The sequence below is a fragment of the Gopherus evgoodei genome, unplaced genomic scaffold (genome assembly GCF_007399415.2).
Source record: "Gopherus evgoodei ecotype Sinaloan lineage unplaced genomic scaffold, rGopEvg1_v1.p scaffold_57_arrow_ctg1, whole genome shotgun sequence".
NCBI classification, from domain to species: domain Eukaryota; kingdom Metazoa; phylum Chordata; order Testudines; family Testudinidae; genus Gopherus; species Gopherus evgoodei.
This window is the reverse complement of record NW_022060078.1, coordinates 1,109,834-1,121,968: the sequence shown is the minus strand read 5'-3', so window position 1 is coordinate 1,121,968 and position 12,135 is coordinate 1,109,834. Positions and strand designations below refer to the sequence as shown.

The following is a 12,135-nucleotide window of genomic DNA, read 5'->3' as shown; positions in this document are numbered from 1 at the left end:
TTCAAAGGCCCAGATCCAGGCAGCTCCCGCTTCCCTTTAACTGCAAGAGAAAGGGCTCCCTTGTCAGCACCAGCCCCTCTGCTGAGCCACTGGGCACCCGGGTTCTCTCCCGGCTCTGGGAGGGGAGTGGGGGCTAGTGGGTTACAGCACGCTGGGGGCCAGGACTCCTGGGTTCTCTCCCCAGCTCCCACTCACTCCAGTCCCCTCCCCTCCCTGTAACCGGCCAGGCGGGGGAGCCAGCCATGCTCCGGCAGCTGGCGATTTGGGATGCGAAGGCCGAACCAGCCGGCTGGGAAGCCTTCGATGGGGCCCACCAGGCCCGAGCGGCGGCGAAGACAAGTCTAGCGTGTCTGTAATCAAGGGGCGTTCCTCGCCGTGTGTGGTTCCTTTCCAGCGCCTGGCTCTGCGCCTTTAAATCCTCCCCCCATTGTTCCCATCTCTTGTGGTTTGAAGCATTTTATCCCAGAGCAGGAGGGATTTTTTCCCCCTACCATGTGCAGGCAGGGAAAGAAACCGGGGGCTGGATTTAGCAGCAGATTTCAGAGATTTCCCCCCCTCTCCTCAAGAGAAAACTTCCGGGCCTGCCAGAGGTGGATTTCCCTGCTTGGACTCACCAGCCAGTTGGATTTCGAAGAAACGGAGTGAACGTCCAGCTTGGCTTTTGTTAGGCAATAGCCCTTACAGCTGAGGCCGAAGTGGGAAACCAGCCACCACCTAGTTTGAAACCAACAAATCGGAGTTTACACCTGGTTTGGAACTTAGGAATCGGAGCTTCCAACTGGTTTGAAACGGAGAGATCCTGGTTGACAATTGGTCTGACGCTTCCAAAGCAAGAGATCAGAGTCTACGAGTGAAGTGAAACCGAGACAGCAGCCGTTACGGCTGGTTTGTGACTTGGGAGCTTACAACCAGGCTGCAGCTAAGAAGGCAAGAAATCAGGACTGGTCTGAAACGGACGATGACAGCAATCGGTGCTCACGGCTGCTGGGGAGCCGAACATGGGAGTTTACACCGGATTTGAAAGGCACGAAAGAAGACTTCGGAGTTGCTGACCAGTCTGGATCTTCCTCCCAAGCAGCAGAAAATAGATCGGAGCCTGATCCAAGAAGCGGTGACGCCCGGCTCCCAGTGAGCGAGCTCTCCCTGGAGGAGATGGGTGGTGACAACTGATGGGAACCCTGCGAGGAGCAGAGCAGAGGGGAGACTTTCCGAGGCAGCAGTCGGCTGGCCCAGGCGCCGTGGCCGGGGCAGGGAGAGACCCGCGAGTGGAGTCGAGGGATTGACTGAAGACGAGGACGAGGACATCGCGTCTGGCTGGGAACGGTTGCCAGCGCGGCCCACACGAAATCAGCGCTTGGCAACCGACTGAACCCTCCCGGGAGCGAGGAGGTCGGGGTTTGGCAAAGCCCGAGCTGGGGGAGCAGCTGCCTGTTGCCGTGGCTGCAGCGCAGCCCCCCCAGCCCGGAGGAACCCCTGGATTTCGTTTTGGACGAGGGCTGCCCGAGGCCTTGCTGCGTGGCTCAGCCTGCGTGGATGGAAATCCCACGTGGGCTGGGTGTTTTCCCACTGTCCTCGCTCTGGTTTCGTGGGCAGAGAAGGGGGTAGCGGATTTTGCAGCAAGCCAGCGGTGCGTGGGGTCCAGTGAGCCGGCTCCCAGACCCCAGCCTTGGAGAAAACGGCCCCCGACCTGTCCCATGCCTCCAGCCCCACGCTGACGGGGGAGCAGGCGTCTGCGCCCCCCTGGCGAAGGAGACCCACCCTCCGCTCTCTTGCCAGCCTCCCGGTTGGGATCGGACACCCCTGGCTCAGGATGTGGCCCGAGATCCCCGGGGCTTGGGGGGAGCTGGGGCCGGCTCTTGGGGAGCACTGAGTCCCGGAGAGAGGGGAGGGAGGGCTGCAGACATGCAGAGGACCAGTATGATCGGGATCCCAAGCCTGGAGCAAGCCGGATCCTTCTCCCAGCAGTTCAAGGCCACGCGGTTCTCCTATCACCTGGAGAGCGGGGCCGGCGGGCACCGAGCTGGTAAGGGGGGGGGGCCTAAAATCTGGGGGGAGGAGCATCTTCTGCATTCAGGGGGAACTTGTGTAGGGGAGATTGTCAAGTAGGGGAGGGGATTGGAAGTCCAGACTCCTGGGTTCTCTCCTGGTTCCGGGAGGGGAGTCGGGGCTGGTGGGTTAGAGTGGGGGGCTGGGAGCCAGGACTCCTGGGTTCTCTCCTGGCTCTGGGAGGGGAGTGGGGGCTGGTGGTTAGAGCGGGGGGCTGGGAGCCAGGACTCCTGGGTTCTCTCCTGGTTCCGGGAGGGGAGTGGGGGCTGGTGGTTAGAGCAGGGCTGGGAGCCAGGACTCCTGGGTTCTCTCCCGGCTCTGGGAGGGGAGTGGGGTCTAGTGGTTAGAGTGGGGGTGTCCGGGACTGACAATTTGGGTGCCTTCTGCTGCAGTTTTTGGTGACAGGTAATGTTCAGCCCCCAGGTTTTCGATATTTGTCTCTTCCCTTGGACTCTGCCCTGCCCCCACCCAGTCGGTCCTGCCTCTGGGCACAGGGCATTACAGCGGCTTCTTGCCCTGGATGGCTGGCGGTGGAAGGGTCCCAGGGTGTTGGGTGGGCAGCCCCTGGTCTGAGACCATGTCTTATCACTGGGGGAATGGCTCTGTGACCCCCTTCCCCTCCCCGAACCAGGGAGAGAACCCAGGAGTCCTGGCTCCCAGCTCCCCCTTCTCTAACCACCAGCCCCCGCTCCCCTCCCAGAGCCAGGGAGAGAACCCAGGAGTCCTGGCTCTCAGCCTCACCACCTCCTCCCCCCCGACCGAGATCAACCCCTTGTTGTGCCAGGTGCTGCACAAATCCCCTGACTGATCAGGCCCTGACAGTTGCAGGAGACAATTCCTGCCCCAAAGACAGAGGTGGGAGAGGAAACTGAGTCACGGAGGAGCAAAAGGACTGGCCTAAGGGCGGGTTTACCAGGTCTGGAACAAGACTCCCGGGGGTGGGTGTCTGTGTGTCTGTATCTGTGTCTGTGTCTATGTCTGTGTGTGTCGGTCCCGTGCGGACCCAGCGGGAGGGGACGAGCCCGGCTCAGGGTCTGGCTGGCTGTGCTGCCCTCCTCTTGTGACACGTTTCCAGCAAAACAAAACAACCACAATGTTGTTGTTCCCAATGGGCTCAGCTGATTCGGGATGCGGGAGACCCCGTGATTGTTCAGAGGAAACTTGGTCAGGAATCCTGGGTTCTCATCCCTCCGGGAGGGAAGTGAGGCCCAGTGGTTAGCAGCAGGAGCCAGGACGCCTGGGTTCTCTCTCCACCCAGGAGGGGAGTGGAGCCAGGAATCCTGGGTTCTCTCCCCAGCTCTGGGAGGGGAGTAGGGGCTGGTGGTTAGAGCAGGAGGGGGCAGGACTCCTGGGTTCTCTCCCCAGCTCTGGGAGGGGAGTGGGGGCTGGTGGTTAGAGCAGGGGGGGGGTCTGGGAGCCAGGACTCCTGGGTTCCCTGCCCGGCTCTGGGAGCCAGGACTCCTGGGTTCCCTGCCCGGCTCTGGGAGGGCTGGGGGGGCTGGTGGTTAGAGCAGGGGCCTGGGAGCCAGGACGCCTGGGTTCGGCGGGGGAGGGGCTGAGATGGAATGGCTCAGATTTGTGGTTCAGGCTGCAGTGGTGATATTTGCATATTACCCACACTCCCCTGCGTCTCCCCCCCCCACAGTCCTGGGCAATCCTGACAGGCATCTCGCCTGTCCTGCTGACCCCCTGCCCCCCACAGGGCCCATCACCAGGGCATCAGATCCCTGCCCCAACCTCCTGCACTCGCCCCCCATTTCTGGCTGCTCATGTTCATTAACCCTCTCAAGTCGCTGCTGCACAGGAGCAGCTAAACTTGGGGGGTCTGTGGGACTGAGGGGCCCTGGGAGGGGAGCAGGGGCTGCGGGTCAGGAGTGAGGGGCACCAGCAGGGCTGGGAGGGGAGCAGGGGCTGCGGGTCGGGAGTGAGGGACACCGGCAGGGCTGGGAGGGGAGCAGGGGCTGCGGGTCGGGAGTGAGGGGCACCGGCAGGGCTGGGAGGGGAGCAGGGGCTGCGGGTCGGGAGTGAGGGGCACCGGCAGGGCTGGGAGGGGAGCAGGGACTGCGGGTCGGGAGTGAGGGGCACCGGCAGGGCTGGGAGGGGAGCAGGGGCTGCGGGTCGGGAGTGAGGGGCACCAGCAGGGCTGGGTGGGGAGGAAGGGCTGGGATAGCAGGGGCTGCAGGTCGGGAGTGAGGGGCACCGGCAGGGCTGGGAGGGGAGCAGGGGCTGCGGGTCAGGAGTGAGGGGCACCGACAGAGCTGGGTGGGGTGGCAGGGCTGGGAGGGGAGCAGGGGCTGCAGGTCGGGAGTGAGGGGCACCGGCAGGGCTGGGGGAGGGGAACAGGGCTGGGTGAGCAGGGGCTGCGGGTCGGGAGTGAGGGGCACTGGTGGGGGGGTTCTCTGAGCCCTGTCTCTCCCCCACACCCTCAGGCACAGGCGGGTGGGGCGGTGCCAAGGCTGACAAGGTTCTTACTAGGCAGCCAGGTGGGTGAAGTCACTGCCAGCACCCACTGGAGTTAAGGTGGCGTCGGGATACCAGGTAGGGCTGCAGGTCGGGAGTGAGGGGCACCGGCAGGGCTGTGTGAGCAGGGGCTGTGGGTCGGGAGTGAGGGGCACCGGCAGGGCTGTGTGAGCAGGGGCTGTGGGTCGGGAGTGAGGGGCACTGGCAGGGCTGGGGTGGGGCAGGCTGGGTGAGCAGGGGCTGCGGGTCGGGAGTGAGGGGCACTGGCAGGGCTGGGCTGGCAGGGGCTGCGGGTCAGGAGTGAGGGGCACCAGCAGTGAGAGACGATACCTCACCGGCCAGCCTGAATAGAGAAAGGAAACTGAGGCACAGAGAAATGTGGTTACACAGGAAACCCAGGATAGAACCCAGCCAGCCCTGCACCCCATGGCCAGATGGGAGCTGGCGCCCCCCCAGAAGGAACAGGCCCCTGCCCCATTCCCAGCCCCCCTACCCCAGCCAGTGCCCCCCGGAGCTGGATCAGAGCCGGTGCCCCCTACAGGGCAGGGCCCCATGCCCGGTTCCCTCCACCTTAAGCTGCGCTCCGGCCTAGCGGGATCCCTCCTGTTTGTGTCTCCTGGGCAGGGCCGTCACTAAGATCTGGGATCCCAGCCCCTCTCCCCCCCGACTTCCCCCTTCCTGCCCTGGTCCGAGCAGTGGGGCTGAGTGGGCCTGGGAGCCAGGACTCCTGGGTTCTCTCCCTGGCTCTGGGAGGTGAGTGGGGGGGGGAGCTGGGAGTCAGGACGCCTGGGTTCTCTCCCCGGCTTTGGTGGGGGGGGGGAGTCAGGACTCCTGGGTTCTCTCCCCGGTTCTGGGAAGTGAGTGGGGGGGCAGTCAGGACTCCTGGGTTCTCTCCTTGGCTTTGGGGGGGGGGGGAGTCAGGACTCCTGGGTTCTCTCCCCGGCTCTGGGAGGTGAGAGGGGGGGGCTGGGAGTCAGGACGCCTGGGTTCTCTCCCTGGCTCTGAGAGGGGAGTGGGGGGGGGGGCTGGGAGTCAGGACGCCTGGGTTCTCTCCCCGGCTTTGGTGGGGGGGGAGTCAGGACTCCTGGGTTCTCTCCCCGGTTCTGGGAAGTGAGTGGGGGGGCAGTCAGGACTCTTGGGTTCTCTCCCCGGCTTTGGGGGGGGGGGGGTCAGGACTCCTGGGTTCTCTCCCCGGTTCTGGGAGGGGAGTGGGGTCTGGTGGTTAGAGCGGGGGGGAGGGGCTGGGAGCCCGGATGCCTGGGTCCCCTGTTCCACCCTTCCTCCAAGCTCAGCCATTTTCTCCCTTGACCTTTGTGCCCCCAGACGAGGGGTGCACTGTGGGTGGAGGAGGGGAGCTCGGCAGCAGCTGGTGGGGGTTGAACATACTGGGGGGACTCCGCTAAGGAGCAGCGGGGGGGGGCTGTGGAGAGGTGGGGGAGGGGGAATTGCAGAGAGGGGGCACTAGTGGGGGATGGGCAGGGCATGCTTGTGGCAGGGGATGGGGGGCAGAAGGACCTCCCAGCCCCCTCCAACCCAGCACCCCCCTTCTCTTTTCCAGGCCCCCCGGGCCAGGGCTCCCGGCGGCTGGTCAAGAGTCTGTCCCTGGAGCCGCGAAGCGAACCCTGGCGTCCGGAGACTGCCCAGCGCCTCAGCTCAGACCCTGGGCCCCACAGCGACGGGGGGGAGCCCCGAACCGCCCTGCCCAGGCGGGCCCCGGGCCCCAAACCACAGGGTGAGTCCCACAGCGCGGGGGTGGGGCGCTGCGGCAGGTGCTGTGGGGACATTGGGAGTGGGCTGCTGGGAGAGGGGCAGGGGGCTGGGGGAGACACTGCGGGGGAGGGGGCTGGGGGAGGATCTGGGGGAGACACTGCGGGGGAGGGGGCTGGGGGAGGGGCTGGGGGAGACACTGCGGGGAGGGGGCTGGGGGAGGGTCTGGGGGAGACACTGTGGGGGAGGGGGCAGGACGCTGGGGGAGGCACTGGGGGGAGGGGCTGGGGGCTTGGCGCTGCGGGGGGGTCACATTAACTCTTTCCTCACTTTCCTTTACCAGTCCCGCCCAAGCCAGGTCACCTCCAGAGCGACCATCCCCCGCGGCCCCCGCCCCCCATCCCCCCACCCCCCTCACGCCCCCTCCCGGCCAACCCCCGCCTGGGCCCCCGGAGCCCCCTGACGCTGCACCCCGAGGCCCAGGATGGAGCTGGCTCCACGGCCGTCTTGTCCCTCATTGAGAAGTTTGAGAGGTGAGTGCCCCCCCCTCGCAGAGAACCCAGGAGTCCGGGCTCCCCCCCCACCCCCGCTCTAACCCGCCAGACCCTGCTCCCCTCCCAGAGAACCCAGGAGTCCCCCCCCCACTCTAGCCCCCCCAGACCCTGCTCCCCTCCCAGAGAACCCAGGAGTCCGGGCTCCCCCCCCACCCCCGCTCTAACCCGCCAGACCCTACTCCCCTCTGAGAGAACCCAGGAGTCCCCCCCCCACTCTAGCCCCCCAGACCCTGCTCCCCTCCCAGAGAACCCAGGAGTCCGGGCTCCCCCCCTCACCCCCGCTCTAGCCCCCCAGACCCTGCTCCCCTCCCAGAGAACCCAGGAGTCCAGGCTCTCTCCCACCCCCGCTCTAACCCGCCAGACCCTGCTCCCCTCTGAGAGAACCCAGGAGTCCGGGCTTCCCCCCCACCCCCGCTCTAACCCGCCAGACCCTGCTCCCCTCCCAGAGAACCCAGGAGTCCTGACTCAGTTTCTCTTCCTCCTGCAGAGACCCTGTAATCCCAACCCCGGAGCAGCCACCCTCCCCCACCAGCCCGGACCCGCTGGGCCCTGGGGAGGCCAGCGCAGCAGATGTAACCCCCAAGCTACTGGCGCTTTGGGATCTGCCGGGGGGGCAGGAGTCGGGACCAGCCGGGCGGGGGGACCAGGCCCCCTGCCTGCCTCCCCCGGCCCCCAGCGGGAAACTGGCCAACCGGGACAGCGGCTTTGACAGCATCAGCTCCCCCTCCACCAGCCAGGAGCTGGGCTTCGGGGGGGATGAGGTGCAGGGCGACGGGGGGGGCATCCCGGGCCCCCCCCCCAGCCTCGACTCCGAGGTGGACAGTGACCTGGACGAGGGGAGCGGGGACGACGGGGAGCCGGGGCCGGGCTCGGGGCCCCCCCGGGCCGAGAGAGACAACGGGCCGGAGGTGATATCTGGTTCCCCCCAGCGCTCGGCTCCACTGCCAGGGGAGAGCCCCCATGCCCCATTCCTTGCCCCCCAGCACCCCCAGCGCCCAGCCCCACTGCCAGGGGAGAGCATCCCCTGCCCAGCCCCCTGCCGTGCTCTCTGCCCCATGGCACCCCCCCCCCAGCGCCCAGCCCCACTGGCAGGGGAGAGCCCCCCTGCCCCGCTCCGTGTCCCATAGTGCCCCACAGCACTCGGCCCTGACTGCCAGCGGAGAGCGCCCTCGTCCAATTCCCTGCCCTGCCCCACTCCCTGCCCCACGGCCCCCCCAACTCCCACCCCTGACTGCCAGGGGAGAGAGCTGGTGGTGGGGGTTTGGGGCAAGGCAGATCTGTGTGTGTGAGGTGGGGACATAGGGGGCAGAGGCTTGGGGCGGGTGTGTATGGGGTTGATAGCTCTCTCTCTCCCCCTCTGCCCTCCCAGCTCACAGCTCCCCAAAAAGCCTTCCACATCGCCAATGAGCTGCTGCAGACAGAGAAGGCTTACGTCGCCCGGCTGCACCTGCTGGATCAGGTACCAGGAACTGGGGGGCTGGGAGCCCGGACTCCTGGGTTCTCTCCCAGCTCTGGGAGGGGAGTGGGGGCTGGTGGTTAGAGCAGGGGGCTGGGAGCAGGACTCCTGGGTTCTCTCCCAGCTCTGGGAGGGGAGTGGGGGCTGGTGGGTTAGAGCAGGGGGCTGGGAGCCCGGACTCCTGGGTTCTCTCCCAGGTCTGGGAGGGGAGTGGGGGCTGGTGGTTAGAGCAGGGGGCTGGGAGCAGGACTCCTGGGTTCTCTCCCCGGCTCTGGGAGGGGAGGGGGCGCTAGTGGTGCTCACTGGTTCCCCCACACAGGTGTTCTGTGCCCGTCTCCTGGAGGAAGCCCGCAGCAGAAGCTCTTTCCCTGGTGACGTGGTGATGGGGATTTTCTCCAACATCTGTTCCATCTACTGTTTCCATCAGCAGTTCCTGCTGCCCGAGCTGGAGAAGCGCATGCAGGAATGGTGAGTGAGCTATGGGCCAGGGGGTAAGACGTTGCCGAGATGCAGCCACCTCTGGGGCGAGGCGGCTGGGGAACCGCCGCACATAACGCCATATGGGGGACTGGCTGGCTCCAGGGAGTAGGGACTTGGACATGGGGCGCCAGCTGTGATGCCCCCCATGTACCCCCAGGGACAGGCACCCCTGCATCGGGGACATACTGCAGAAGCTGGCGCCGTTTCTCAAGATGTACGGGGAGTATGTCAAGAACTTCGACCGGGCCATGGAGCTCGTCAACACCTGGATGGAGCGATCCGCCCACTTCAAGCTGATTGTCCACCAGATCCAGGTGAGGAACCCAGGCATAGATTCATAGATTCATAGACTCTAGGACTGGAAGGGACCTCGAGAGGTCATCGAGTCCAGTCCCCTGCCCTCATGGCAGGACCAAATACTGTCTAGACCATCCCTAATAGACATTTATCTAACCTACTCTTAAATATCTCCAGCGATGGAGATTCCACAACTTCCCTAGGCAATCTATTCCAGTGTTTAACTACCCTGACAGTTAGGAACTTTTTCCTAATGTCCAACCTAAATCTCCCTTGCTGCAGTTTAAGCCCATTGCTTCTTGTTCTATCATTGGAGGCTAAGGTGAACAAGTTTTCTCCCTCCTCCTGATGACATCCTTTTAGATACCTGAAAACTGCTATCATGTCCCCTCTCAGTCTTCTCTTTTCCAAACTAAACAAACCCAATTCCTTCAGCCTTCCTTCATAGGTCATGTTCTCAAGACCTTTAATCATTCTTGTTGCTCTTCTCTGGACCCTCTCCAGAAGGTGCTCAGAACTGGACACAATACTCCAGCTGAGACCTGACCAGCGCAGAGTAAAGCGGAAGAATGACTTCTCGTGTCTTGTTTACAACACACCTGTTAATGCATCCCAGAATCACGTTTGCTTTTTTTGCAACAGTATCACACTGTTGACTCATATTAAGCTTGTGGTCCACTATGACCCCTAGATCTCTTTCTGCCATACTCCTTCCTAGACAGTCTCTTCCCATTCTGTATGTGTGAAACTGATTGTTCCTTCCTAAGTGGAGCACTTTGCATTTCTCTTTATTGAACTTCATCCTGTTTACCTCAGACCATTTCTCCAATTTGTTCAGATCATTTTGAATTTTGACCCTGTCGTCCAAAGCAGTTGCAATCCCTCCCAGTTTGGTATCGTCCGCAAACTTAACAAGCGTACTTTCTATGCCAACATCTAAATCGTTGATGAAGATATTGAACAGAACTGGCCCCAAAACAGACCCCTGCGGAACCCCACTTGTTATACCTTTCCAGCAGGATTGGGAGCCATTAACAACTACTCTCTGAGTACGGGTATCCAGCCAGTTATGCACCCACCTTATAGTAGCCCCATCTAAACTGTACTTTCCTAGTTTATCTATAAGAATATCATGCGAGACCGTATCAAATGCCTTACTAAAGTCTAGGTATATCACATCCACCGCTTCTCCCTTATCCACAAGGCTCGTTATCCTATCAAAGAATGCTATCAGATTGGTTTGACACGATTTGTTCTTTACAAATCCATGCTGGCTATTCCCTATCACCTTACCACCTTCCAAGTGTTTGCAGATGATTTCTTTGATTACCTGCTCCATTATCTTCCCTGGCACAGAAGTTGAACTAACTGGTCTGTAGTTTCCTGGGTTGTTTTTATTTCCCTTTTTATAGATGGGCACTATATTTGCCCCCTTCCAGTCTTCTGGAATCTCCCCCGTCTCCCATGATTTCCCAAAGATAATAGCTAGAGGCTCAGATACCTCTTCTATTAACTCCTTGAGTATTCTAGGATGCATTTCATCAGGCCTGGTGACTTGCAGGCATCTAACTTTTCTAAGTGATTTTTTACTTGCTCTTTTTTTATTTTATCTTCTAAACCTACCCCCTTCCCGTAAGCATTCACTATACTAGACATTCCTTCAGACTTCTCAGTGAAGACCGAAACAAAGAAGTCATTAAACATCTCTGCCATTTCCAAGTCTCCCGTTACTGTTACCCCCTCCTCATTGAGCAGTCGGCCTACCCTGTCCTTGGTCTTCCTCTTGCTTCTAATGTATTGATAAAAAGTCTTCTTGTTTCCCTTTATTCCCATAGCTAGTTTGAGCTCATTTTGTGCCTTTGCCTTTCTAATCTTGCCTCTGCATTCCTGTGTTATTTGCCTATATTCATCCTTCGTGATCTGACCTAGTTTCCATTTTTTATATGACGCCTTTTTATTTTGTAGGTCATGCAAGATCTCGTGGTTAAGCCAAGGGGCTCTTTTGCCACATCTTCTATCTTTCCTAACCATCGGAATAACTTGCTTTTGGGCCCTTAATAGTGTCCCTTTGAAAAACTGCCAACTCTCCTCAGTTGTTTTTCCCCTCAGTCTTGATTCCCATGGGACCTTACCTATCAGCTCTCTGAGCTTATCAAAATCCGCCTTCCTGAAATCCATTGTCTCTATTCTGCTGTACTCCTTTCTACCCTTCCTTAGAATTGCAAACTCTATGATTTCATGATCACTTTCACCCAAGCTTCCTTCTACTTTCAAATTCTCAACTGGGCTCCCAGCCCCCCTACTCTAACCACTAGAACCCACTCCCCTCCCAGAGCCAGGGAGAGAATCCAGGCGTCCTGGCTCCCGCTACTCTAACCACTAGAACCCACTCCCCTCCCAGAGCCAGGGAGAGAATCCAGGCGTCCTGGCTCCCCCTACTCTAACCACTAGACCCCACTCCCCTCCCTGAGCCGGGGAGAGAACCAAGGAGTCCTGGCTCCCAGCCCCCTGCTCTAACCACCAGGCCCCACTGCCCTCCCTGAGCCGGGGAGAGAACCCAGGCATCCTGGCTCACAGCCCCCCTTTGCAGATGGAGGAGGCCTGCGGGAATCTCACCCTGCAGCACCACATGCTGGAGCCCGTCCAGAGGATCCCCCGTTACGAGCTTCTGCTCAAGGATTATCTGCAGCGCCTGCCCCCTGGCGCCCCGGACAGCAAGGATGCAGAGAGTGAGTGGGGTGCTGGGGTGTCTGGGCGGGCTGGCTGGCTGGGGGGCTGAGTGAGGGCTCTGTGGGTGTTGGGGGGGCTGGGCTGCTTTAGGGGAATCGGGGGGGGCAGGCTGAGTGGGGGTCTCTGTGGGTATCTGGGGAGGGGGCATGCTAGGCAGGGGGCTCTTTGGTGTTCGGGGAGCTGGGTGAGGGGGCTCTGGGGGTGTCTGGGAGGCAGGCTGGGCGGGGGGGGGTCTCTCCTGGACTCACCCCATCTCTCTGCCCCGATCGCAGAGTCCCTGCAGCTGATTGCGACGGCAGCGGAGCATTCGAACGCCGCCATCCGCAAAATGGTAGGATGGGGTCCGAGTGCGGGTCCCAGCCTGGGCGCTAGGGGGCGCTGTGCGGCGGGGAACGGGCAGGGCTG

At 61.8% G+C, this 12,135-nt stretch overlaps 1 protein-coding gene across 1 annotated transcript in view; it reads left to right on the top strand.

Moving 5' to 3' along the window:
* Positions 1 to 230: 230 nt before the first annotated feature.
* FGD1 (FYVE, RhoGEF and PH domain containing 1) overlaps positions 231 to 12,135 on the top strand; it is a 15,150-nt gene continuing 3,245 nt past the window's right edge. The window contains exons 1-9 of the mRNA XM_030547194.1: positions 231 to 2,023; positions 6,065 to 6,238; positions 6,557 to 6,746; positions 7,255 to 7,675; positions 8,137 to 8,226; positions 8,543 to 8,691; positions 8,861 to 9,017; positions 11,591 to 11,729; positions 12,003 to 12,077. Coding sequence (XP_030403054.1) covers positions 1,903 to 2,023; positions 6,065 to 6,238; positions 6,557 to 6,746; positions 7,255 to 7,675; positions 8,137 to 8,226; positions 8,543 to 8,691; positions 8,861 to 9,017; positions 11,591 to 11,729; positions 12,003 to 12,077 — 1,516 coding nt within the window. The 5' untranslated portion in view covers positions 231 to 1,902. The remainder of the gene's footprint in view (positions 2,024 to 6,064; positions 6,239 to 6,556; positions 6,747 to 7,254; positions 7,676 to 8,136; positions 8,227 to 8,542; positions 8,692 to 8,860; positions 9,018 to 11,590; positions 11,730 to 12,002; positions 12,078 to 12,135) is intronic.